This window comes from Botrytis fragariae (genome assembly GCF_013461495.1).
Source record: "Botrytis fragariae strain BVB16 chromosome Unknown tig00000012, whole genome shotgun sequence".
Classification (NCBI taxonomy): Eukaryota; Fungi; Ascomycota; class Leotiomycetes; order Helotiales; family Sclerotiniaceae; genus Botrytis; species Botrytis fragariae.
This window is the reverse complement of record NW_023500989.1, coordinates 887,465-905,758: the sequence shown is the minus strand read 5'-3', so window position 1 is coordinate 905,758 and position 18,294 is coordinate 887,465. Positions and strand designations below refer to the sequence as shown.

At 43.9% G+C, this 18,294-nt stretch overlaps 5 protein-coding genes across 5 annotated transcripts; 1 reads left to right on the top strand and 4 right to left on the bottom strand.

Moving 5' to 3' along the window:
* Positions 1–411: 411 nt before the first annotated feature.
* Bfra_002507 (putative fggy-family carbohydrate kinase protein) lies at positions 412–5,355 on the top strand (the record flags this gene model as incomplete). The annotated part of the gene is made up of 9 exons (XM_037332925.1): positions 412–526; positions 579–698; positions 753–1,683; positions 2,276–2,380; positions 3,022–3,045; positions 3,332–3,369; positions 3,492–3,560; positions 3,612–4,228; positions 4,297–5,355. 9 exons carry the CDS (start codon positions 412–414, stop codon positions 5,353–5,355), a joined length of 3,078 nt encoding a protein of 1,025 aa, XP_037195053.1.
* Positions 5,356–6,785: 1,430 nt separating this feature from the next.
* On the bottom strand, positions 6,786–8,548 carry Bfra_002506 (putative bzip transcription factor protein; the record flags this gene model as incomplete). Its single annotated transcript, XM_037332924.1, has 2 exons — positions 6,786–7,963; positions 8,035–8,548. 2 exons carry the CDS (start codon positions 8,546–8,548, stop codon positions 6,786–6,788), a joined length of 1,692 nt encoding a protein of 563 aa, XP_037195052.1.
* Positions 8,549–9,589: 1,041 nt separating this feature from the next.
* Positions 9,590–13,154, bottom strand: Bfra_002505 (putative nucleoporin nic96 protein; the record flags this gene model as incomplete). The annotated part of the gene is made up of 2 exons (XM_037332923.1): positions 9,590–9,910; positions 9,966–13,154. The coding sequence occupies 2 exons, from the start codon at positions 13,152–13,154 to the stop codon at positions 9,590–9,592; spliced, it is 3,510 nt and encodes a 1,169-aa protein (XP_037195051.1).
* Positions 13,155–13,786: 632 nt separating this feature from the next.
* Positions 13,787–14,832, bottom strand: Bfra_002504 (putative ribonuclease h2 subunit a protein; the record flags this gene model as incomplete). The annotated part of the gene is made up of 2 exons (XM_037332922.1): positions 13,787–13,929; positions 13,980–14,832. 2 exons carry the CDS (start codon positions 14,830–14,832, stop codon positions 13,787–13,789), a joined length of 996 nt encoding a protein of 331 aa, XP_037195050.1.
* A 538-nt stretch (positions 14,833–15,370) lies between these two features.
* Positions 15,371–17,525, bottom strand: Bfra_002503 (putative cupin domain-containing protein; the record flags this gene model as incomplete). Its single annotated transcript, XM_037332921.1, has 4 exons — positions 15,371–15,483; positions 15,537–17,135; positions 17,194–17,381; positions 17,431–17,525. 4 exons carry the CDS (start codon positions 17,523–17,525, stop codon positions 15,371–15,373), a joined length of 1,995 nt encoding a protein of 664 aa, XP_037195049.1.
* Between the last annotated feature and the right edge of the window lie 769 nt (positions 17,526–18,294).

Below are 18,294 nucleotides of genomic sequence, written 5' to 3'. Positions count from 1 at the left end.
TTTGTGGATAGCTTCCAGGTTCGTTAGCTTGGTTCGAGCTTTTATTACTAAGAGAACATAATATGTATGAAGTTATGAAGTTATGAACGTGTGAACTTGTGAACTAAGGAACTGAGGAACTGAGGAACTGAGGAAGCCATCCGACGCGTCTACGCTTGCTACCTGGAAAGATAAAGTGTAAGCCTTACTTGTAACTTGACCCGAGCGAGATTCTTAGCGTCCTAGCCTCGTGTGTGCACTGTGCACAGTACCAGCAAGACGAGACGTACACTTGTGATACCTTAGGATAAATCAACAAATTATCAGCCTTGAAGAAACAACAACATTACAAAACTTCAAGCCACTGATAATATCATCACCATTTGAGATCTCTTTTCCTCTCTTACACTTCATCCCCAGAACTCATCCATCATGGCGTTGGATAGCTTCTTTCACAATAAGATTGAGAGCATGAAGCTCGAAATCATTCAAGGTCAAGCGGTTCTACGAAGATTAGAAGCTCAACGAAATGACTACAACTCAAGAGGTACTTTTGCGGATGCTGTCGCATAAGAAAGAGTAGCAGCTAATCATGTTAGTGCGACTTCTCCGAGAGGAGCTCGGTTTATTACAACAACCTGGATCCTATGTTGGTGAGGTGGTAAAGGTCATGGGCACAAAGAAGGTGTTGGTCAAGGTGCACCCAGAAGGCAAATATGGTATGGAATTTATCACAGACGTATAGATATTCACAGTACTGATTTTGGATGAAGTCGTCGATATTGCGGATAGTGTCGATATCTCAAAACTTACCGTTGGAAAGAGGGTTACCCTTCTATCGGATTCCTATAAACTCGAAAAGATGCTCCCATCATCCGTCGATCCCCTCGTTTCCCTCATGATGGTCGAAAAGGTTCCAGACAGTACATACGATATGATTGGTGGTTTAGATCAACAAGTAAAGGAAATCAAGGAGGTTATTGAGCTTGGTCTTAAGCATCCAGAACTTTTCGAATCTCTCGGTATAGCACAACCTAAAGGTGTTCTTCTTTACGGACCTCCGGGAACAGGAAAGACTTTGTTGGCAAGAGCTGTCGCACATCACACCGACTGTAGATTCATTCGAGTTTCTGGTTCTGAATTGGTTCAAAAATATATTGGTGAGGGTTCAAGAATGGTCAGAGAGCTATTCGTCATGGCAAGAGAACACGCTCCATCCATCATCTTCATGGACGAAATTGATTCTATTGGATCTTCGCGTGTGGAAGGGTCTTCAGGTGGTGATTCTGAAGTTCAAAGAACTATGTTGGAACTACTGAATCAATTGGATGGCTTCGAGCCAACCAAGGGAATCAAGGTCATCATGGCTACCAATCGTCTAGATATTTTGGATCCGGCACTTTTACGACCAGGGCGTATCGACAGAAAGATCGAATTTCCACCTCCAACTGTCGAGGCCAGAGCCGATATTTTACGAATTCACAGCCGCAGCATGAATCTGACTCGTGGTATCAACTTGACAAAGATTGCGGAGAAGATGAACGGATGTTCAGGAGCTGAGCTGAAGGGTGTTTGCACGGAAGCTGGAATGTACGCCTTGAGAGAACGCAGAGTTCATGTCACTCAAGAGGATTTCGATTTGGCGACAGCCAAGGTATTGAACAAGCATGACGACAAGGAAGTCAGTTTGGGCAAGTTATGGAAGTAGACGGTTGGGTAATGGTCGGAATGGCATTTGTACAGTACAACAGCATGAAGAGCAAAGAGATATCAATTCAAACATATTTGGTGTTTTAGCTGACCTCTCTCGAGCCTCTCGCGCCAATTTGAAGCTTCACGATTTCGGAGTTCCCCTTCTTAGTAGTCCGATCCGAATTGCAGGAAGCCGGCGAAGTTGCCGAATTTTGAACTTTGTGCTTCCGCTTGAGCGATCATCACCTTGTTTTCAATATGACAAGCCCCGATCTGCGTTCTACAGTATCCTTTTGCCATGGTTTTTTTTGCCACCAGAGATGTGAAGGATTTGAAAATGCTGCACGAAGGGTGCAAAGAGGTGGGTCTAAGTGACAATCGACTGACAGACTGACCTTTTTTGTTGTCCTTGAGACCATGTCGTGAATGCCAATAGACTACCCGGATACCCTGATAGCTACTCGATGTCGAGATATTAATATAGTAGAATTGAAATTGTTGTAATGGATTTATTCAATATCACACAGCTCCAGATTCCATAAATCCATATCTCACAATCTTAATTACTCGAGCATTCTCGAGTATTATATACTAACAATTCTAGTTTGGAGTCTAGAATAATGGTTGGAGAATGCTACGGCCACGATAAGGTTTGGGCCCCAGTGATGAGATTCATGAGAATTGCAAAGTTTCCCTCTTTGGGCAAACGGTGAGCCATTCCATACTCTATTTGGTAGATTTACGCTTTTCAGTGGGGGAAAGAAGGTAAAAAAGAAAGTGGGGTCCTATGACGATAAAAAAGCTGGAGCTTCCAACCAGGAGATCAAGCTTCGGAGAGGTCTACATCGTGAGCTACAGTACCAGGGACTTTCAATATAGATTAGAAATTTCTTTCCTCTCTTCTTTCTTCCTTCATACCACCATACTATTCACATCTCAACTATCTATCTCACCGCGACGACGTCAAATTGATATATTTTTGAATATCGAGAACTAGATTCGCTTTAACCCTCCCACATTATATCACTTATGTCCGTATTTCCCCTCTTTACCCCGCCGTGCCCAGCTCTCACATTCTTGAGACTATTGGCACACTCGATATTCTATTCCATATCCAATGGAAATAGCTACCACCGAGGGCGTCAAGCTTGGTAACACGTACTAATGGGGATTGTAGAGACAAATAGACAAAAGCATTTAATACGAATACCGGCATCATGAATCACTCGTTGCCTTTCCGTCAAAACTACAGGAAGTAAGTGGATTCATATCCCCCTCTATCAGTTCTTACGCCAATATTGCTTGTATTCGCGCATTACCAGATCTTTGTACTGATTGTATATCTTTTAGACCATCGCGTCAAGCGAGTATGGAGTGAGTACTTCTCCTTATATCAAGAATTTCAATTCGTTACCTGGCATGTTCAAATGGTTGTGCCGAGCTCGGGTATTGGATGTGGTGGATGCCCAACACATCTTCTGTTCAGGACCCAACCAACACTTGAACATTTCGAATTGAGTCCCAAAAATTGGACATGGAAATACAAACTCATAGGGTGCCTTGAATTAACCCGAAGAATGAGAAGTTTGGGGGTCGAATGCACGCAAATTGTTGCATCAACAATAAGAATGAGGGGCATCTTATACTGACATGTCTATAGTCCACACAACGATTTAAACCCTCATGTAGACCATTTCAGTAAGTTTTCCACAAATTTCTTGACGATTCCGTACTCAGAATCACTTGAAAGACGTTTCTGCCACGTTTAACACTCAGATCATTTTCACTCGTTGACATTAGCTAATTTTTGTGATAAACAGTCGGTATCGATGTTGGAACTGGATCAGCCAGAGCGTGTATCATTGATGCTTCAGGAGATATCAAGGCCTGTAAGTTTTACACACCGAGAATACATTGTAGCAAGTCCTAACGTTTGATAGTGGCTACAGAAAACATTGGTTTATGGCAACCGGAAGTTGGATACTATGAACAATCCACAACAGACATCTGGAGATGTATTTGCATGTGTGTGCAAAGAGCTCTCAGCCAACACAACATTGACCCAACAACAATCCGTGGTATCGGTTTCGATGCTACCTGTTCCTTGGCAGTATTCTCAGAAGATACCGACGAACCAGTACCTGTCACCGGTCCAAACTTCGCAAACGATGGCAATGACCGCAATGTCATTTTATGGCTCGACCACAGACCAGTCGAAGAGGCGAAGAAAATCAACGACACAGAACACAATTTATTACGATACCTTGGAGGAAAGATGAGCATTGAGATGGAAATTCCCAAAGTTCTATGGCTTAAGAACAACATGCCACCTGAGCTCTTTGACCGCTGCAAGTTCTATGATTTGGCAGATGCTTTGACGCACATTGCAACTGGCAATGAAAGCAGATCCTATTGCAGTACTGTCTGCAAGCAAGGATTTGTCCCAGTTGGTGTTGATGGAAGTGTAAAGGGATGGCAAGAGGACTTCTACGAAGCTATTGGTTTGGGTGATCTAACCAAAGATAACTTCAAGCGAATGGGAGGAGTAGACGGAGTAGTAAGCCCGCTTCTAACTGCGACTTATGATTTTCAATCATCCGAATAAATGCTAACATAATCGTACAGAACGGCAAGTATCTCAGCGCCGGTGAACTTGTTGGTACCCTCAGCGAAAAGGCTGGTAACGAACTTGGTCTCCCAGCTGGAATTGCTATCGGAAGTGGTGTTATTGATGCTTATGCTGGATGGATCGGTACTGTTGGTGCAAAGGTCAACTTGGGACAAGATTACCTTGATACTGGAGCACCCAAGAACGACATTTCCCAAGCATTCAGCCGTCTTGCAGCTGTAGCTGGAACTTCTACCTGTCATTTGGCTATGTCTCGCGAACCTGTCTTCGTAGATGGAGTTTGGGGTCCTTACCGAGACGTTTTGCTTCCTGGCTACTGGATGGCAGAAGGTGGCCAGTCTGCGACTGGTGAACTTCTCAAGCACGTCTTAGAGACTCATCCAGCATATAACGAAGCCATGTCCATGGCAGAATCATTCAACACCAGTATTTATGATTACCTAAATTCCCATCTTGAGGAACTGAAGGAGAAGGAAAATGCTCCAACCATCTCATATCTTGGACGTCACTTCTTCTTCTACGGTGATCTCTGGGGTAACCGCTCACCAATTGCCAACCCAAAGATGACTGGTTCAGTTATTGGACTTACCAACGACCGCAGCATGGACGGTCTAGCCATTTACTACTACGCAACCATGGAATTCATTGCCATGCAAACACGTCAAATCGTCGAAACCATGAACAGTGCAGGTCACTCCATCACCTCCATCTTTATGTCGGGCTCCCAATGTCAGAATAAGATTCTCATGGAACTTATGGCTACTACATGCGCTATGCCAGTTCTGATCCCAAGATATGTACACGCAGCTGTTGTTCACGGTGCCGCCATGCTGGGAGCCAAAGCCGCTAGTGCAGATAAGGAGGGCAAGACAGAAGAGTTGTGGAGCATCATGGATAGAATGAGCAAGCCGGGCAAAGTAACCAGACCAGGAAAGAACGCCAATGAGAAGAAGTTGTTGAATGCTAAGTACAAGGTATTCCTTGAGCAGTGCAATACACAACAGGTCTACAGAGATCAAGTCGATGAAGCGATTGAGGGCTGGAGCGCTGAGTAAATAGTCTTGACAGGAAAAGTCAAAACTTTTGATTACGAATGAACGAAACTTTGGGATGGATATTTAGGGTTGATGAGGGTAGATAGTTGGGTAATAGGTTAGCGTATTTTCTGCATAGGATGTGCAGAAATACATTACGATATTAAAATAGATAGTCTTCCTGTCACATTTCACTCCTCATAAATTCATTATGTGAGAAAGAAAAATGAAAGATGTCGAAATCAGTGGTCATCTCATTGCATCTCGTCCCAAGCTCAAATAAACTGTACGCCATTAAGTGATATCATCTCGATCTTATAAGTGAATAGACATCACTCAGCAACTTCAATTCGTTTACAAAATGTAAAGTTTATATTCATTGTATAGATCTCATCTCAGATGATTTAATGAATAAACACAAATTCCCCTCCCTCCCCTTTCTATTCTACAATCAATCATCTGATCTGACTCCTCTACACGATATTGAAATCTGCATACCTAGGTATGTAGCTATCGACAGCAAGCAACCCATCTACGTAAGATATACCTATTTCATTTCAGTTCGTCTCATTTACTTCTATTTTGCTATTGGTAGGTAGGTATTTCTACATTCGTATTGCGTGGTATCTGCATCCGCACATATCCACTCACTCCATATTCCTTATTCCTGGGATATGATCTCGCTGTCTAGCTGTAGGTACCGTACCTAGGAAGCTAAATATTCGAAAACGATTTACTCATTCATCATACATATCATACCTCGAACAGCCCCCAAACCCATTCATACACAAGCAAGCAAGCAAGCAATTAGGAGATCAGAATTTCATCGTTCCTTCATTCATTCGTTATTCAACCTCCTTAATTACTTGATCACTTGATTGCTTGACCGATTATTCCTACTCGTATATACACTAAGTACCCACCCACATCTCATAATTATCATCTAAAATCTCAATATCTCCTCGCCATCTTTATCTATATCTGTATGTGTATCTTCATCTCTACCCTTTTCAATGCAATAGAAATGCAAAAAAAAAAACGGTGGAATAATATCCACTATTACACCAATATATATATACCAATGTATTTCTATCCATCCATTTCCTCATTTTCTCATTTTTTTCCTGTAAGCATTCGTATACGCGTATACATGTCCAAACATGTATATTTCAGTTCAAACCCCAATTTAGATCCCATTCCCACTCCCTTTTCCAACATACCACCCGACTCCCAATACATATAACTTCTTGAGAAACGTACAGACATGTGCACAAATCTAGTACGCCGTTGACTTCATTGCCTCCCTTCCCTTTCCTCCTTCTTACCGCCCAAGTTAAAAATATGCGATGGGTCAATCTGATACCCATTCATCTGATGTACCCCTTACTCCAACCCCAAAAATGTATTTATACAAGAATCTTCCCTCCACCTAAAAACCTTTCCATTAACCACTACCTTCTATCCCCCTCCATCTTAACGCGATACGTATCCCTCAACCCCGGAAACACACTCGCAAATTGTGGTCCCAAACTCCAATTTTCCAAGCGTCTCAAATGTCTCTCAAAAACCGGATTAATCAACAACTCTCCCTCCTCACTAAACCCCAGACCCGATCCCCCACTTCCACCCCCAGAATTTAGAAGTGCATCTGTAGGTTCATACGGCCAATTGACACTCAATGTACCCGTAAAGGGGATAAAAAAGTTATCAAATAGATAATCCCGGGGATTGTAATCTCTCACGAGAATATCCCGCATTTTAGGCCAAGGGAGATGATCGATCCATGCTGGATGCGGGGTAAAGAGCTGAGAAGGACGAGGAGTTATCCAGGAAGGGAGACGGTCATAGTTTGCTTGACTGGGATGAATTTGCCAGCGCATCAAGAGAAACATTATATAGAGCACTGCTACTCTTTCGGGGAGAGTAGATAGGTCGGGAAATGTGGCAAGGATATCGGTGAAGACTTTTGAGACGGGGTGGGAAGTAATGCCACGAGAAGGATTTAAGAGGCTGGAAACGGAAGGATAGGCTGGTCCTACGAGTTTAGGAGTAGGTAGACCTTCGAGAGCGGCGGCTTGACGCTCTTGGAGGAAATCCAGAAGGAGACTATCTAGAGGGCATGTAGGAGGTCCGTTTCGGATAGGAGCGCTAAATCCGTTCACCTCCGAGCCTGAACCCGAACCCGAAGAATTATTTGGAGTGTTGTAATTCGTTGTGCTACTAGCTATTGAATTGTTGCGCTGGTGTATGGGACTCATACTGTCAGCTGGTCTTTCCATTTGTTGAAATCCAGGAGTTTCTAGCGGACCAGGAGGAGGGATGGGTATCTTCCCGCGTTGTCCTTCGTCAAGAAGGAAATCTAGACCAAGTCTTTCGGGACCCAATTCAAGATTATGTGCCATTTCATGCCGTTGTTGTGCTAATTGTTGGGTTTGCTGAGATTGGATAAACGGTCTGGAATCTTGGGTAGGGGCAACTGGCATTGATGCAGAAGAAGCTGGCCATGAAGGTCCTGCAACGGCGTTGGGAGAGGCTACACTATTAGGAGTCGATGCATTGCGATTCGCGGAATTTGGTCGGTTGGGCGGAGGATAATTTGGCTGTGGTGGTAATTGAGAAATTTCGAATCCTGTATCGCAAAGTTAGCTATCGGTTTGGCTATTTCTGCGAATTTGTTGAGCCACAAACCCAATTACTAACCATGAGCACCAAGTATTGGTGTGATAAGTGCAATGACCTGCGATAGCCTCTTCTTGATATCTAAGTTCTCTTGCTCTACCATTTCCTTCTGCCTTATCACTTGCTGTAACTCCTGATAAGGTTGTTGGCTGGTCAATTCTCGAATCCTCCTCTCATACCCCTCCATCTGATTCTTCGTCCTCTGCCTTATACTTCTTTGTGCCTCTCTATCGTTCGCCCTCTTCTTCGCCAACTGCTCTGGCGTTAAATTCGCAACACCTCTTGCACTCGATCTCCTCTCTTCCGTTGGCGGAATCTTTCTCTTCTTCGACGATTCCCCTCCACTAGTTCCACCTCCACCTACACTGCCCTCTCCTTGCTCGACCGGAGTACCACCCTCCCCACCATCACCCGTCGCATTTACATTTTCGCCCTCATCCCGATCACCCGGTATAGAATGCGCGACGCTCACATGTCGCTGTTTGGACAATGGAGATGTAGATCCCTGCTGAGTTGCATTTACATCAGGTGTCATGCTGTATCTGCGAGAACCCGTGCTTCTCGCATGCGATGCGGCCTTCCGTGAGACTTCCTAATCTTAATGCTCCAATTTTTGAGAGCATACACAGCACGATTCGTCTTGCTACCAATAGATAAGAGACATCAAGTATTTATTTCGCGTTTGGTAAAGTGAATGGGGTCGAGAGATGGAGGGGTTCATTCATATATATATATCGTCATGTACATTTGAATATTGGGGTTCGCTCGAGTCATGTACTCCGTAAATTGAGGAGAATAAACAAATATATGAAAGCTCGGGGAAAACAATGGAGAAAATCTGGGAAAATACCGGGAATGTTGATGTCAAATAAGATCATTTTGGAAAGAGCTTACTAGGTATATTAATTGAATACCAATCATTGCGGAAGTGATCCGCAATCTAACCTTTATCTTCATTTGACAAATCTTTACATGTCATGGTCTTTTGAGTGTTTACAGAATAGCTAGTTGTGCTGTGCCATTCTAGAACCCGTATGCACTGATCTGCTATTAAATATTCGCTTGTATCTATTATAAGGGGTCTATTGTTATCAACTTTCATATTAACCTGCCACGAGCTTGCTATAATGCCCCCAAACCATATAAAAACTGCAATAATCCCCTGCGAGAGTCATGGTGTCACCAAACAATCAGGGGACGGACAATTCCCAGATCAGTTTCTAGTGAAGATTATGAAGAGGTATTTGCAATAATACGGGGAGATGCCTCGATTAGTATTCATTCCCGCATAAATATACCAATCAAAACATCACTTTGGTCATATATTTGGAAGCGAAATTTCGATATTCATTAACTACTCATAATTAATCTTCTAATAAACAAGACATTTCATTCTTCATCTATGCATTTGTTCATGAGAAACTGTAAAAATGAACTAAAAAAAGTAGTAGACAGACCCCAGTGTTTTCATTTCGTTCCATCCAAATAAAAACTCAAAATTCTCTTTTAATCTCTTCCCGCTGTGCTATTCTAATATACATCCAAGCTTATAAGCTCATGTCATATGTTCATTCCTTTACTCCGATTGAGCCCTCGCAAGAGCTTCATGAAGAGACGCAGGGAATCTGTATCTCAATTGACTGGTATAAGTCGTCAAGTCCATGTTTTGTTGTCTCAATTGATTGATCATCAGTCGTCTGGTACCCTCATTACCTCCATATTGGGCATTCATGAGGGAAGTTCTTTGGTTGTTGCAACACAAAACTGTCCATGTCAAAAGACTAGGGATAGTGTTTGCAACCTCTTGGGAGAGCGATGAAAATTTAGTGGCATAACTTCGTACTGCACTTGGATTGCCCTCGGCGCTCAAGGGAAGAATGTCAAGATTCTGGACAACCTATAGTAAAATAAAATTAGCTTACGATCTGCAAGTGTCAAGGGTCAAAACTTACATCTAATGCTTCAGCCCATTGTCTGTTTTCAACAAATTCCTTGGCACGACAGATATTCAACAACGCCTCGCAAGCTGCACGGTTCTCTTGCTTAATCTTGTTGAGATACATGCGATTGTTTGAGTAGAGCTTCGTCATGATGGTAGCCAATTCGAAAGGATCATCAATTGACGTAAGACTGAGACTGGTATGGGCCTCTCTTCCGGATTTATCTCCAGGCCTTGGCTTGAGTGGTTGTAATCGCAACGGGCTATGGCCTACAGGCACGGCAATAGCTTCGCTAAGGGCTCTGTTAAGGATACTAACGACGGTGTCATACTCTTCCGCCAAGTGATAAAGTAGGACTGCATCGGTGGTTCGCCCATTGTCGTCCGCGACACTTCCTGCCTGTATCGTAACTGTTCTCATGAAATCATCCGCGCTGCTGAGATTGATGAGTTCCAAGCGTTCTTCGATAACTCCCTTTAGACGCTTCCCATCTTGTCTGATATCTCCAAGCAACAGAGCAAATTCTCTGCTTTCCAAAATCAGCTCTTGAAGAGCTTCGTGGCATAATGCGACTTGTTTTGAACCAGCATCGCCTTTAAGGTCACTGTTAAGACAGATCAAGGTGAGATAATCCACGGCAGCACTGACATTAGCAGCTCTGAATTCTGCAGTGTAAAATCCCATCATTAACCCAAACGCTATCTGAGGTTGTTGTCTTATTGTGTAACTTAAGAATCCACCCTCTGCAACATCTGGATCTGAGACTCGAAGCAAGCCGTAAAAATCAAGTGCCGTAGCGAAATGAACACAATCAGAAATACTATGGCGATAAAGAAGGTCGATTGCATCTTCGAATAAGCCTGAAAGTACCAACAGTACAAAGTAAACACTGAATGGTCCACTATTTTCATTTCCCTTGGAAAACATCCGGGCACCAATGTCTTTGAATGTCTTTTGTACATTGGCGAGTCCATATGCATCGCTGGCAATTTCATCGACTCGGTTTGCTTCGCGCGCAAGGACAAATTGTATCCAGACAAAGTCATCCTGGTTCTGGACAATATTTTGATCCAGAGCGCGAACGTGTAGTTCGCAGCGACCAATTATCTTGTAGCATGCCATTCTGAAAGGATCAATAGAACCCTCAGGGGAGATTCGATTTCGCTGGCTGTATTCGCTTTGAATACGATTTTGAAGGTCATGAGTTAATTTTCTGTCTGGACTATTGGCATATTCTGCGATATAAAACATGAAGCTTCGGTCAATTACCCTAAATGCTTCCCTATTCCCTTGGACATAAGCATTGGCTTCCTCAACGTGGCCAGATCTTAAAAGATAAAAGACAACTGCCCAGACGTAATCATCGTTGACAATTTGTAGAGCGGAGATGTCTGTAGCAAGGTCTTTACGGGCTGAGCGCAGGCGAACATAACCTTGGATTTTTGTGAGAGGACTAGGCTTACCACCCACAAGTGCTTCCCTGGGATTTTTGGCAACAATAGTTTCTACGTTTTCAAAGAATTCCTTTTCAAGATATCGAAGTGATCCACTGAGTATCCGCTTTTTCAAATCGGCCGCTTGAGCAGAGTTTGTATTGTCATCCAGATATGCAGCTGCAAACTGTCTCTGTTTGACCGCGCCAGGAAGTTGTAGTCTGTCCGGGTCGGGATCTTCGCCAACGATTTCCATCAAGCATCTATATGCCCTGTAGACATCTGCAGAATGCTGTTCAGCACCTTGGGCCACAACAGTTGAGAATTCGTTCGCAATTGGGTAGTGAAGGTTCTTTAGTCTAGCACCATTGAGATTCTGGACTTTCTCGATATATCGAGCCTGCTTCTCGCGAATAAATCGGTCACTTGGAATTGGTGCCGATCCATTCGTATCTGCTTTCTCTATATCGGTAAATAGTGTGCGGTTTGCGGTTCCGCCTGGAGTAATAGCTCCTATAACAGATCTCTGCATGCTTGATTTTCCAAAAACGCTGGCCCGCGGAATTCCAGGTCCTTTAGACGCTCCAGGAGCAAGTCCTTTGCCGCGTCTTGATCGACCAAAGCCGCCCATAGATTCTGTAGCCGTAGCTGCAAAGCTTACTGATGGCCCTGTTGTCTGTTCTCTTCTGGGCTTAATTCCAAAATGTTCGTATATTCTCTTGCGTTGTGCACTCCATTCCATGGCAACATTCTCCTCCAGGAAATCATCGAAATCTCGAACAGATCGTGCCAACCCTTCAGATATCATGCTCATTGTAGTTTGCGTTTCCAGACGTGTAAGGTATGCTTCGACATCCGCATCAACGGGTGCTTCTACAGGCGCTGTCCTATCGAGTCTTCCCGTGGCAGCAGTGAATAAATTCAAGTCTCTGAGCGCAGCGCCTGGATCTACGCCAGAAGCTGCCAATAGGTAATGGGCTCTTCCATCGACAGAGCCATCTTGAGTAGTAGGAGCCAGCCTCTTCATGCGCTGACGAATATCCCCCAAACCTAATTGTAAGCCCAAAGAATCCTCATCGTGTGCCCTCTTACGACTCTTCTCCAATATAGCATCAAAATAGGCACCGCTTGTACCATTTTGTTGTCGAGATTGCGAGAGAGGTTGAGTTTGTGGAGTAGGTCCGAACATTGATCCTGAAGGGTTGGGTTGTGTGGTAGTATTTCCGAAAAGTCCACCAGCATTTTGTTGCGGCTGCTGTTGTGGTTGTGCCAAAGAATTACCAAAGAGACCTCCGGTTGTGCTGTTTGTAGTTTGTGGTTGTGTAGTCGCACCAAAGAGACCGCCTGTTTGTTGTGGTTGTGTTGCTGCTGGAGTTGCTCCAAGTCCTCCAAATAAACCACCGGATCCTGTCCCTGATTGTTGTTGAGGTTTAGCTGCTCCAAAAAGGCCGCCAGTTGATTGAGGTTGACTTGTTGTTGTTCCAAAAAGGCCGCCAGTTGATTGTGGTTGACTTGTTGTTGTTCCAAAAAGGCCGCCAGTTGATTGTGGTTGACTTGTAGTTGCTCCAAAAAGGCCTCCAGTCGATTGTGGTTGACTTGTAGCTCCCATTCCACCGAACATTCCTCCCGATGATGGCGCCTGACTAGTCGCAGTTGTTCCCAATCCACCAAAAAGACCTCCCGTACTCGCACCTGTAGCCGCTCCTGTTGTCTGCGGTGCACCAAAGAGTGATGGCTTGTTTTGATTCGTATTCCCGAAGAGCGACATATTGACGGATTCCAATTCGTTACAAAGTTCTAATTGAGATGAAAAGAAAGGGAAAAGAAAGAACTCTTGACGAGTGGAAACAGATCAAGAAAGAGCGCAATTTAATGCTCCTGAAAAGGGAAAAAGTTAAAGCTTAGAATAAGCTTATAACTTTTTGGTAGAGACGCGACTTTTTTTGAAGCTGTTGATAGAAATTAAGTTTTGCGCTAATATTTACAGGCTCCAGCTTCCTACTTACCCTGAAATCTTTGATTGGTTGTCGCCAAGGAAACAGAACTACCTATCAATATCAATATTCACAACTCGCAGTCTTTGAAACATGCCTATTGTATCAATTGATGATGTTTTCAGATGTTGCTTCTCAATCGGAAGATTATGAGGTGTTCAAATTCATGTCATTAGAGAGTTCAGAGGATCTTGAGTTTTTTGAATCTTTTTTAATTTTTGATTTACCATCTGTGGTAGTGTGTACAGTACCCGTGGGACCGTACTCAACAATCTAAAGCAATTCCATCTCGACTTTACAAGACGACCCAAACGCCAATCTAATGTATTTACACCTAGGTATGGCAACGTTCCAAGTTTGCCTCCCACCAAAACGCCGAGCAAATCTCAAAGTGAAGAGATCTATCCTAAAAGATTTCCGTTCCCACTGAGCTTCCAAACCATGACCCCAGCTCATCCGTATCCTTATCTTTATCCGCACTGAAGAAATCCGTTAACCTACTCGTCTCGTCGTCTTCCTCAATTGGCCAATCGACTTTAGCCGCAATCCCTTTGAGATCTAACATGTCTTTCGTCGTCCCCAACTAAAACGACACTCACTACCCCATCCAAATACGGGATCCATGTTGCGTTTTAGCCATGCAGTTGCTCTAGCATCAGATGGATATCCCGAACCCCAACTGTCCTCTTCCGTTCCGCCCATCTTCTCGTCCCCGTCTTTGTTCAAGTAGCTTTCGTACAGTGACTCTAGAGCAGCATCTCTGGTAACCTTTGCACATACACTTGCCGCACTCACACATGGATACAAACTATCCGCCTTCTTCGCAACTGTGATTTGAGCTGTAGGGAAGATCCGTTCCAATTTCTTCTGATACGTAACTGTATTTCCCAACGCATCGATATAAATTTCCTTCACATTGACACCTTTATCCATCACACCCTGAATCAATGCGATAGTAGAATCCATAGCCTGGGCATTCAAATTGTATGTTGCCGGTTTCATCATGTTGGCACCAATATCTCTCGCCGACATAACGTCGACCGCCCAACCACATTGTGTATACAGATCTGAACCTGGCGTGCAGAGCTTCTCCATAAGCTCGGATCGAACGGTCGGAGTAAGGACTTTACTGTCATCGAAGTGATGTGTATTTCGTAACAAAGGATCGGAGAGAGGTAATGGTAAATAAAATAGTCCGTATACCATGGGACCCAGAACAGGACCACGCCCAGCTTCATCAATTCCTAAAGCACATGGTGGACCAGGAGCTGGAGGCGCATCGGGTTTCGAAGCATCGGTATTGGGTATAGGAAGAAGTGACGGAGGAACATCTGAATAATGTTGATATGAAGCACCGGATAGTAGTAAAGATTGGTTTATCGAGGGGGGTATGAATACATCGGATGCGGGGGTTTCAAGAGCAGCGTCTACTTCCATCTGAGAGTCCGCCATATCTGAATTGATTCTCGTAGGTCGCAAAAGTTTGTCGATTTTGGCGTTCTTTTGATTGTGAATCTGAGGAAGACGCGTTTCGCGAAGATTTCGCGTACATTACTTTATTTCGTGAATCTACAGGGGTTGGCGAGCGAATAACTCCCGGTGCGCAGCTCATGGTTTTACCATTGATTTTAACACCCCAACACCGCCCAATGCACCCATTAATCTCATATTCAACCTAACATGATGTCATTATGAAAACAAACGAGGCATTTACGACGTGAGACGTTTCTAGAGTTGGATAAAATCCCTTCATTCGCTACATAGACACCCCAAAAGATGGACGTATCAACGCGCACTCGATGTCCATATGAAAATGCTGACGATGATTAAAAAGCATGGTATCATCAAAAAAACCTTCAACAATTAACTCCCCAGTCAGACGTGAGAACATAAGCCCATTTTTCCACCCCGTCATACCACAAACGTGAAAGCACAAGTTGCAAAAAGACGAGAGGGAAAACAAGTAGACACCAATTACATTATTTGTACATTATTGACTTGCAGGTGGAGCAGCGCCGCCTTCCGAATCTTCAAGTTCACAACCTTGCGCAAAAAATATTCTCGCTGGTTTGTCGTAATCATTGGTGATGCTATAAAAGTTTCCTGCATTGTCTTAGTATTTGAGTAAATGAGTATTTAGTGAAGTTGATGCTTACCTCGAGGGACTTGCCACTGTCCGCCTTTGCCGATTCTGAAAGTCGTTTCGTTGACCGAAACTTCAACTCTGCCATAGAACACAAAAAACACCATCTGCATCTTCCTCGAATTCTTTGGTTTCTTGACAGCGCCAGGTTCGAGGTCAACCATACCTGAACCGAAAAAGGGCAATGTAAGGGTTTTGGCAAATTTGAACGAAGCATTTGGAATATCGCGAGTCTTGATTGCAGCTGACGAAAAAGCGACATCTTCCACTTTCTCCGCAGCATTTTCTCCAACTTGATCTTCCGGGTCCCATATTCGTACTGAACCCTCAATGCGACCAGGTTGGGATTCCCATTCTTCTGTTTCCGAATCTTCATCCAATTCCTCTCGCGCCCTCTTCTTTGATTTTCTTTTGCTAGATTTTTGATATTTCGGTCTCGAGCGCTTTTCTTGCTCTACTTCATCTACACGAACAACCTCCTTAATGCTAGGTAACAGAATCTTTGCACCGTGGGTTCCATCTGGCACCGTTCCGTCATCGTCATATTCGACGTGTTCACCCTTCCAGAATGCGAGAGGTTTCATTGAGTTACGGCCAGATCTTGTTCGTAGCATACCAGTACCACCCAATGCCGTTTCGCGTCGAAGAATATAGAGGCCATTTTTCCTGGGAATTGGGGGACCACGGTGAACTAGAGGCGAGTCCACCTCAGATACTGGGGCCATCTTTGATCGACCCTTCGGTTTCGCTGCTGCTTTGGGTACAGTGGTGGATTTCGAGGCATTACTCGGCCTTCCAGATTTTCCAGGGTTTTTCCTTGTAGGTTGGGGTGCTTCGACAGCTTCTGCAGATCGACGTGCTTTCTTTGTAGGTCTTTCTTTAATTTCCTTTCTTTCTTCCTCCACAGGTTCGATTTGAGGAGCCGAATTCTTCGGTTTCCTGCCTCTGCGTTTTGGTGCGGGCTGCTCTAGTTCCGGTACTTCCTCTGGCTCTGGCTCCTCAACCACTTTCCCTTTCCCTTTCCCTTTCCCTTTGTTCTTACTTGCTACTTTTCTGGGCGGGGAAGGTTCCGGTTCTGGCTCATCCTCTTGTTCGATCTCTGCTTCCTCTTCTTGTTCCTCATACTCTTCTACCAAGTCCGAGTTTCCCTCGAGCGCATCGACAGCAGCATCGTCATCCTCGTCATCCGGAGCGTTGTATTGATTTGAATCATCTTCGAACTCCAATGCACTCTCGTCTTGATTCTCCATACCATCGCTACTCTGGTTTAAAGTTTGCGGAGGGCGTCTACCAGGTGAAAGTCTAGTGCCATTCGTAAGATTACCTAGTGCTGGGCGTCCTGGCTTTCCTCGTTCATTGGGGGCACTCGTTGCCTGTTTCGTTTCAACTGCAATATCTTCGGCTGAGAAATCCAACTTTCGTCGAACAGGACCCGTATTATCGGCTTCACTAGATGCTTCTTTGGCGGGGGAAGATATGCCGAATGATGGATGCCTGCGGGCAGGCGACTGTAGGTGTGTTTTTAAAGGCGACCTCGATCTAGGTATAGGCAAAGCCAATCGCGCATCTTGTCTTCGTTGATTCAAGACTTCGGTAGGTTCCGGGGCTGTATCTAGAAGAATATCAATATTGCCAATCGCGCTGGCGCGTTTCTAGTCATGTAAACATACTTTCTCCATCCATATCCATATCCTCCTCACTAGATATTGTCGCGTCTTCCAGCGCGTTTCTCCGTGGTCCATTTGCGCTTCTAGCCGTCTTAACACTTTCAGGTTTATCGGGAGAGAATAAATCATCCATTGGCTCCAAGCCATTTGCATCGCGAATTCCAGTATCTGGGAGTTCAACACCAGTTTTCCTAGTCCTATTTTAATAATGTATAAACAAAAGAACAATTAACCACTAACCTTCCTTTGACTCCTAAGTTGAACAAGTATTGATTCTCTCTATTTGCACCTGTTCTCCGCCTTCCTGGCGGTGATGCGGACTGTTCGGGTGCCATCTCGGAATCAAAATTGAATGCTACGCGTAAACAAACGAAAGGGAGAACGCGTTTTTAGCTATCGTGATTGTTAAGGTAAATTGTACCGATTGTTATAGAGCCATATGCGACAGTAATTTTGTAGGAATTTCTGAAGATTTCACGCCTTTGAAGGATGTGTGGCGTGAAGTACTTTGTTGATGAGGGGGAGTTGTAAATTGAAGATATGCCAGATCCCTTAGTGTCCTCGAGAAATAAATCCTGGCTAAGTGACCCCAGGGTGCAAGGGAAAATCACTGAAATCGAAAGTCACCAATGCCTACCTGCCTGTATAGAGTACCCTTATAAATTACTCTGTTATGTTTATCATGTATCAAATTTATTACAATTATTGCCCACCTATTGATAAGTTTTAAAGAATGGAATTTTATTAATTTTGATATTTAATAATAAATAATAAATAATAAATAATCCGTTGTTTATATTTTATTCCTAAAGTTAATAAGTTTGTTAGTTAACAGCAAAATATCTACCTACCTACTTCCACCAATACACAAGGCTTCTTCGTCCCGAGGTCGTTAATGCTGTTGGCACAATTTCACCACTAAAAAGTGAATCATTCTATTGATCATCGAATGACAAGGGTATGATCATGACGATGTTAACAGCAAGGGCAGTTGATAATATATCGTCACAATGGATAAAACATGTGTATGGGGGAAAAAAGACTCCATACAAACGGCAAGATTTCCATATTGGAATGTGATATCGAAGTGATAGAGTCTCCTAC